This window comes from Girardinichthys multiradiatus, chromosome 22, assembly GCF_021462225.1.
Source record: "Girardinichthys multiradiatus isolate DD_20200921_A chromosome 22, DD_fGirMul_XY1, whole genome shotgun sequence".
Lineage (NCBI taxonomy): Eukaryota > Metazoa > Chordata > Actinopteri > Cyprinodontiformes > Goodeidae > Girardinichthys > Girardinichthys multiradiatus.
Window position 1 is genome coordinate 43,654,202 of NC_061814.1, and position 8,973 is coordinate 43,663,174.

The 8,973-nt window shown below is 42.6% G+C and overlaps 1 protein-coding gene across 1 annotated transcript; it reads right to left on the reverse strand.

Moving 5' to 3' along the window:
- Positions 1 to 5,982: 5,982 nt before the first annotated feature.
- On the reverse strand, positions 5,983 to 8,260 carry LOC124858905 (D(1)-like dopamine receptor). The gene has a single exon (XM_047351241.1). It carries the CDS (start codon positions 8,258 to 8,260, stop codon positions 6,779 to 6,781), a length of 1,482 nt encoding a protein of 493 aa, XP_047207197.1. The 3' UTR covers positions 5,983 to 6,778.
- Between the last annotated feature and the right edge of the window lie 713 nt (positions 8,261 to 8,973).

Genomic DNA, 8,973 nt, shown 5'->3' on the forward strand with positions numbered 1-8,973 from the left:
TCTACGACTCTGAGTGGAGCAGTTTCCAGAAGGAGGACAACGGACGCATTACCATGGTCACCAGTAACATGCCGTTTGGTCAGCGGACGGAGCAAGCTGCGCCATCAAACAGCTACGAAGGTTAGCTGAATCTATCCCCTTTGTTCACAGAGCTTTCTTCAAACATCGTCGTCGCTCGGACAACTCCTCCTCAACACCTTTCAAACGAGGTTAGGGTTTGGGCAGCGTAATAGAGAGATATTTAGGGTGAAATGATCGGAACGTTTTCATTTTCTGAAGTCTGGTTTTGTTTGTCTTGAACTCAGCTATCTTGGTGCTAGCAGGCTATTTGCAGCACACGTGTTCAGCTTTGTGGTCTGTGTTAGTGTTTTTTTTAAAAGTTAAGACAAACTTTATTTAAAGGGTGATTTTAAACACAGAAGATTGATCATAACGCGCCGTCCGTGCTTATGCATTTTAACCCTTTTATTGACGGTATTTTTAAAGGTGTGTGTTTGACTCTGGTGCTAAGCTATCAGCTTCTTTTGTTAGCTTTAACTGCTGACAGCTTAGAACATGTGCTTGTTGCTAAAGAATATTTACCGAGAAAGGTTGTTAGTTTCAAGCTAGTGAATAATAGTCCCTAAACATTATTTCACTAAATTTGATAACTAAGTAAACATCATTAAGCCTCATTTCTCCAGAAAGATTTGGCTCTTTTCCAAAATACTCCCTTAATAATATTTCTTTAAATATTATTTTAACCCTAAATAAAGGCAGTTAATTAGACACCATTGAGAATTAGTCATCCAGAAGGTTGGTTTTATTCAGCAGATCATTATTTAAAACATTATTTAAATAAAATAATATTTTATCTGATCTTGCATTGTGAATGGTTGTCTAAATGTTGCTGATTATTGTCTAAATTGGTTCCAAGACTAATTTAACTTCATTTCCAGATTCTTCAAGATAATCCTTGGTTCTCAAACATAAACATTTCATGGTAATGTTGCATCACTCTTTTTGGTCATGGTTTCTAATCATCTTTAATCAACTTGTTTATATTGTACATAGTCCATTAGTCTTCATTATTCTTTCATTCTGCTTGGTTTAGTTGGATTGTTTTAGCAAAGTAAAGAGTTTGTTGATTGAAATATGTTTGACTTTGAGTTGACTTATTTTTGTTAATAAATTATTGTATTTTAAGAAATTGTGTGAATTTATTCCATATATGTGCAGAGTTTATGCTGTTCAATAATGTCAGAGCTCGTCTCACACCTTTCTATTTTGTCCTAATACCATCACCTTACTGGACTGGTATTCACAGGACAACCCTTAACAAACCGAAATATTATTTGATAAAATATTAGAATATTAATATTAAATAATATTCTCAGATTCATAGTCATAACAGTGGGATGCGTAGTACTCAGTAGCAATGAGCTGTTGATCCCTTCCTCCTTGAATGGCATGTGTGTTTGTGATAGAGGTAGAGGTGATCAGAGTGTTATCCTGTTTAGTTGTGTGCGGTGGCATGGCATCCTGAAGATCCTGAGGACTATGTTTTTCAAATGACTGGGTTTCTATATAGTCTCTGGTGTGTTCTATTCTGTAGCTTATTTTTCCTGTTTTAGCACAGATAACTTTGCTTCTGTCAATGCCTTTTCTTTCATGATGGCTGCTTCTTTTCAGCAAAGGACACGTTGACTCTTGCTGCTGCTTAGAGATGTACACGATGAGGTTCTGGTGGACTAATTGGAAACTGAGACTTGTGACCTCGTCTGGAGCTGAGACTGACGTTCTTTATTATTTTCTTTGCTATGTTTCTTCCCTGAATCTAAAGTTTGTTATATATATTTTTCTTCAACGCTTGCTGTTCACAGTTGATTTGTTGTCTGCTCCACTGAGTGGGTTTCATTTTACTTTTCTGTCCTGACAGATTTGTCCCTTGCATTGATAGACAGGTAGCAAACATAAAGACTCAGTAGGCTTGTCTCCAAGTTGAGTGTGATTTACTGAAATCTTAAAGTTATAAAACTGAAATACAGTGAAATATTCAAATAAAGCATGTACAACATCATTACTAACATTTTCTTTCTCTTAACAGAATTTCAATAATGGAAACCATACATCTTTACAGACTGGTAAACCAGTAAACCACTTACCACCCTCTACACGGTGGTAAATAATGTTTATATGCAACATATTTTCAGTCAGGGCTGCACATTGTTGCTGTTATTTATTTCACTTAATTGATTTTTTTGTGTTGTTGCAGTGATGCCCCCCTTCAGTAGTTGAAGCCCCAGGCAGCCACCTGCCAAGAGCCAGCCCTGGCCTTACTGGATGGTCGACTGATGGAGGGTCTGGAGGAACCTGTGACTCAGATCTTTGCTGGATTGGCTCCTGCTTCCGAAAGACATTATCTTCAGTATCAGCTGGAGTTAGTTTGTTCTTCTGAGGCCAGACACGTCTTCTTCTGTTCTCTGTTAGCTTAGGATCAATCAGCACATATAGAAAACCACTGTTTAGGACCCCTTTAGAAGATCACAGGAACATCTGACTGCTTGGTTCCATGTTGGAAAGAAATGAGAGCTGGGCTGGACTGTCTGTTGCTTTTCTTCAGAAATTATCTGAACTCATTTTAAGAACTGAAGAGAACTAAATTGTTTTCATTGTCTGCTCACATGTAAACCCTTTGACCGACACAGGGTGTACTTACTTTTTGCCATGACTTTATATGTGAAAGCTTATTTGGTGTATAAAAAACTAAAGGAATGGAGCGGGAGAGCATCAGCGGTGTACAGATTGTGCAGCTGGGCTCTGACGCCCTCTGTTGGTTGTTTCTGAGAATATTATCTGATTAGAAAGTGAAACACCTCATTTATTGGGAAAATGAGCTAAATCTAAAAATGACATTAGCTTTGTTCGCCAAAACATATGTTGGGTAAAATAGCACATTAACCATGATGAAAAGTGGCCTGTGTTTCCAGCAATGACCAGAAACTGCTCAGAAACAGCAGAAAGCCGGTGCAATGCTTTGAGTCATTGACCCTGCAGGAATCCCACCTCCTGACAGATGACTCCATTTTAACAGAATGAAATATACGGCAGAACCAGAAAGTCCACAAGAACTTTCTATGTTAACGAAACCATACAGAGTTGAGGCAGTGGGGACTTCCTCTGAGAGAAACAGCGCTGAGGAGACGAGCTCTGAGTGGTGTGTTGAAGCTTTCTTGACAATAAGCAGTAAAGCTCTGCGTTTTAGTTTGTTTCTACTCATTTGTTTTGGTGGGTTCACTTAAGAGGAACCAACCCAGTGGGTCTGATTTAAAAGCCAGTTTCAGTTGCTCATAGTGATTTTCTTTGTCTCCTTGGTGGCTTTTTCAGAAATAAAGAGACGTTAACTTGCTGCCAGCTCTCTCTATCACTGCCTCCTCCAGCAGACTGTAAAGCAGATAAAGCCTCTGTGAGGTGACTTTCCCGTCTCCTTATCTGGATGAAGAGTGTTTGTGTGCGTTAGATGAATGGGTGATGATCCACAGTCCTTGACGGCAAACAGAAGAGCCCACTTTCTGTCTCTGAACAGTCGCGGAGTGGCAGCTGCAATCAGCGCTCTGCCGGCGCCGTGCCCTCCTCTGCTCTGATTACTGCAGTGATTAAAACACCAAGCCATGACCTCCACTGCGTCTGTGTGACCGTTTCACTGATGCTGGAGAAGGAAGAAGATGGGATGAGATGGCAGAAGAGCTCCCTGTCGATTGAAACTCATTGAGCTGGAGCTCATCACTGTTGGCATGTAAAGATGATTTATGTGTTAGAAGAAAGATATTCACTTTGTCTGCCTTGCAGTCTCCTGCTGGTACAAAACTTGAGGTACAGAAGCATTATTTTGAAACCCTGAAATGCTGTATGTCAACTAGAACATCCTCGCTAAATAAAGCCTTGCAGCTCTGCACCATGTGGTCTTTAAAGTGGTCTTGATTAATGGTTTAATACAGATAAAGTAATTCCAGATCAGGCTGCAGACCAGTTTTTGGAGAACGTTGGGCTGAAAGTCATGTAGGACACAAAATGATAAATAGTAGTGCTTCAATTCTTTTAAATATGTGTACTTACTAATAATATTTCTTGTTTTCTAAAATCAGGAAATAACGTAACAATAAGGAGTAAACGACAGCTAAAGAACTTAAATTTCAAAGCAACAAAATCAAAAACCAAGAATTTTTCCTGAGGCGCCTGCAGCGTAGCAGATCTAAAAGTGCCTCAGGCTGCATCAGCTTTTATGTCAAATGTGTCAAAATGGTCTCATTACACCTTAAATATTTAAACAGACTTCACTGCAGGAGCGTCACACAGAGAGCGCGGGAAGGTTTGATGGTAAACAGAGACATACAGTCGGTGATCAAAGCATCGCAGGAAGGAGGTTCTTGACTGTCGAGAAGAAAAACTGATTAGCTTCAAGAAAACACAAAGATCAGCTTCTCTGGAAAGATCGTGACCTGAGAAGGTCTATGATGAGTGTTTTTTCATTTCCTTTCATTGAAATGAGTTGTTTCTTTCAGGCCCATAAAATCTTTATGAAATATTTCTGAGGATTAAATCTCAGTTTTATTCAGGGATCATCAGCATATTTTGGTAGGAATCCAGATTACTTAAAATATGAGCTGCAGTGGTGCTTCCATCTCTGGCTGCTACAAAGCACACCTGTGAGGGTCACAGTGGCGTCCCCTGAATGGCCCCTGAGAGCCTCGGCTCTGTTTCAACTCCTGTCTGACTGAAGATGAAAGGGGCAACAGGAGGCATGCCGTGAAACCATGAAACCTGAGCAAACCCATGAACAAGAACATGAGTGAAACGAGTCGTCCAGCCTGGAATTTTCCTTTCATTTATTTATAACTGAAGTGTCTTCATTTCCAGGATGATCTCCTTCGATTTTTTTGTTGGTCTTGAATGAAATTATTGAGGAAATCTGCAGAATTAGAAGTGCAGTCCGCTCCTTCATGTTTTGTGACATTATTAACCCTCAGCAGGTAGAATGAGAGATGGACGCGCCCTGTTCTGTTGACAGAGGACTCTTTCATTTGGACGTCCATTAAAGACCATCCAGGTCGTTTTTCAGTAGAAGGTGGAGAAGTCTCTGTGCTTGGACGGGAAATAATCGATATTTAAGGATGACTTGTCGACAATGCAAGAGAAGATGACATTGCTGGAGTGTCAGAGAGACACGAACTACCATCACCGCTGGAAGTTATGTCCGGCCTCCTTCAGGAGGACTTTTAGCAGCTCGACTTTCTATTTGGAGGATCCTGAAGTAGAGAACAAGAATAAGACCACTGTTCTGATCGTCTTCCAGGATGGCGCCGTGGCTGTTGGTCTCGGTACTTCGCTCTCCTGTACTTTGTGATTACAGTGTTACAGTCACGAGTCTGCACACAGACAGGAGGTGGATTAATTGGTCCATTGTTGCGGTCAGAACCACCTGGAGCATGACTCCCTCAATATAGTGGAGATGATGCAGAATGCCCCCCACAATGCCTCTCCTTACCATCCTCAACAACACTGAGTCTACTGTGGACCACTTCCGGTTCGGAACCATCCTCTCTCAGGTCCTCACACATAGACAATGTTTGGATTGTACTTCCTGCAGCAACTCAAGAGGTTTTTCCACAGGAGCTGCAGGTCATCTTCTCCACTGCCATCATTCAGTCTGTCCTGTCTTCGTCCATCTCAGTGGGGTTTGGCTCATCCACCAAACAGGACCGGTCCAGACTGCAACCAACAATCAGGTCAGCAGAAGAATCATCAGGGCTGACCTTCCTCCGACTGGGTGTAATATTTTTACTAAGCTGTTCAGAAATCAGTTCTTTACTCCATCAGATCAATCTTCTTTTATTGTAACATTTAATACAAAGATGTCAGTAAAGCCTAAAACTAAAAAGGTGCCCAAAACGATTTCACCGACAAATGATGCTGAAATTAAATTAAATCAGTCACGTGGGAGTTCAGCGGCTGCTTGTTCTTAAATGCACCAACAGTCTCCACATTTTTTAACCATCAAGGACGTTCATCTGCTTACGGTCAAACACCTTTCTTAATTCAGAATACTCACATATCTACAAACAATCATTGGTGCAAAGAATGTCTCATGTCTCAGTTTGAAATCTTTATCTTGAATTGCCATCTAATGCCAGGGTAGGGTTGACAACACAGCGGGATGTGCTCCACAGAGCAGCTCACAAGTTTTTACACCCTTATAAACACAAACACTAAGGAGAGGAACACACATGTTTACCCAAAACACAAACTAATTAAAACATTCAGTTGTTTGGTGGAATAAATAACACTTAACACACTGTTGATGATAAAAACCACTGAATTTAAACTAGGAGGTGGCTCTCCAAGCTCCTGTGTGTCATCCTTACCAGTCATTTGTGCATTGCATTGGTGTGGAGTGAACTAGATCCTTTTCTCACGTTATTTTCCCTTTTGGCACTGAACAAAAAGCAGTAAAAGCAAATGTATGTCCTGTTCTAGGTGAGAGTGGTGATCAGCTGTGGCTGATGTATTGTTTATAAAAAAGGATGTTACTTTTTTACCGAGATGGTTCAGGACAAATGCTTGTGATTTCCCTAGTAACCCTGGCCAAAACAGTTTCTTTCACGCTTGTGGATATCTCAGAATTTCAGAGCATTTATTGATGGCCAGTTTGCACCGTGGACTACCATTGCTACCTTAATACTGGAATGACGAGGTTGTTGAGTTCATCTGTATCATTATGGCTCTTAGTTCAGGTTTGACACTATCCATCCTGTTGGACTTGTCCTGGTATGAAAACCTCACTCTCAAGTCTTAATGCTGAGGTAATTGGCGTGATTGTTTCCAGAGAAATCTCTGTGTTGTCATCCAGTTGGACTGTGGCAGGAAGCATCAAAAGCCTGCCTTGGCTCGGAGAACCATTGGAGATGTTGGACTCCTCGTCAAACTGTGCGCTCATGTCCTCCAAACAGTCGTCTAAACCGATGCTCAGGTTACGAGGACGCTGCTGGGGCTGTGCAGGAACCAGTGCCTCCTTGTGGAACGTGGTGTCATGGTGGTAAGAGACAAGCTCATTGCTGAAGTTCACAGCTTCCACTGTGTTGTTGGAGCAGATGCGGTTGCAACCCAGAATGGTGGCAAAAGCTCGGCGGAAGTCTGCGTTGAAGGCATAAATAACCGGGTTAAGAGAAGAGTTGGCCCAGCCGAACCAGACAAAAACAGTGAAGGTGGTGTCACTAACACACGGCGGGTCGCAGAAGGGCACGGTGCAGTTCAGAACAAAGAACGGTAGCCAGCAAAACACAAAGACCCCCATGATGATCGACAATGTCTTCAGAACTTTGGTTTCCTTCTTAAAGGACGACTTCAAAGAGGCCTCATCAGTCGCCCGGTGCTGCTGCTGGTTCCTGTTTACACCGTAACCCTGGTTTTGAGCCTGCTCGGCCGCCCGTTCCAAAGACGCGATCCTGCGAATTTGGGTCTGAGCAATTCGATAGATCCGCGTGTAAGTGGCGATCATTATCAGAACAGGGATGTAGAAGCTGATGAGGGAAGAGGAGATGGCATAAGTTTTGTTCAGATTAGCCACACAGCTCATGGCTGCCATGGTGCTCCTGTTGAGATTGCTGGTGTTTGTGAAGTTCCTGTCCAGTATGGTCCCTAGTTCCTCCATCATCCCATCACCCACCTCCTCCTGAGCCCTGTGCCAGTTCATCTGCACTGGAATGAAGGAGATAAGGATGGAAAGCATCCATGCCACCCCAATCATGACAAACGCCACCCGGTGGGTCATCTTTCGCTGGTACTTGAAGGGGCTGGCGATGGCCCAGTAGCGGTCCACGCTGATGATGCACAGGTTGAGGATGGAGGCTGTGGAGCACATGATGTCGAAGGTGATCCACACATCACAGAAGCCTCCAAACAGCCATGTGTCGGTCACCTCGGTGATGGCCTCCCAGGGCATCACCAGCACGGCGACAAAGAGGTCGGACACGGCCAACGAGATCACAAAGAAGTTGGTGACTTTGGAACGCAGGTGCCGGAACTTGATGACGGCGGCGCACACCAGCGTGTTTCCAAGCAGCGTGGACACGATGAGCAGGAAAAGGACACAGCCAATGAGGATGCGCAGTCCATGCCCCCCTCCACTGTCCTCTTCTTCCTCCTCCCACTCTTCCTCACCACCCACCCCACCCAGATCTGAGAGGACTTGGGTGAAATTATTCCGGACCGTGTAGTTCTCCATTAGGTTAGCGAAGAATTGCTGATGCGAGCTGATCAAACAATTTAACGTTAATGAAACTTGTCTCTCCACGCTCCAGATGGACCTGAAACAGAAACCATCCTCTGTCTGAATGAAGAATAAAACCCAATGAGAATTTGCAGATTTTCTCAGTTTCTCTCCCAGATTGAAGCACAAATCAGTCCAAAGGAAGAAAAATACCTCCGCAGAGGAGTAAAAATACCCGACAGCCGATCAGCTGCTGAACTGGTGAATCCTGGTGGGTCTCCACACTGAGAGAAGACTATGTCCGTGTTTTACCGCTGAGTGAGTCACTGTGGACTTAGCTCTGCTCCGCACTCACACTCTCTGCTGCAGCGCTCAATATCTCAACGCAGGTAATAGATTACTGTCAGCCAGCGTCTTCCTGTCGTCAATTTTGAGCCTCAGAAAAGGGTTAATTTCACAGCTTTCTGTAGCTGCACAGAACAACTTTTTGTTCTGGTTCTACCAGAGCAACAGGGCTTCCTGTTGCAGGAGGAAAGTGGTTCAAAATGAAATCAAATAAAAGAAGGAAATACTGAAACAGTAGCTTGCTGGATTCTTTTCAGCTTTCAGAGTTTCTTTTATTTTTATTGAAGCTAAATATTATAATGAACCAAGAACAAAACAAAAATCAAGCAATTATTTTATTTCAATCATTTATTTTAACTGTTTTAATAAAAATGTGTTTTATT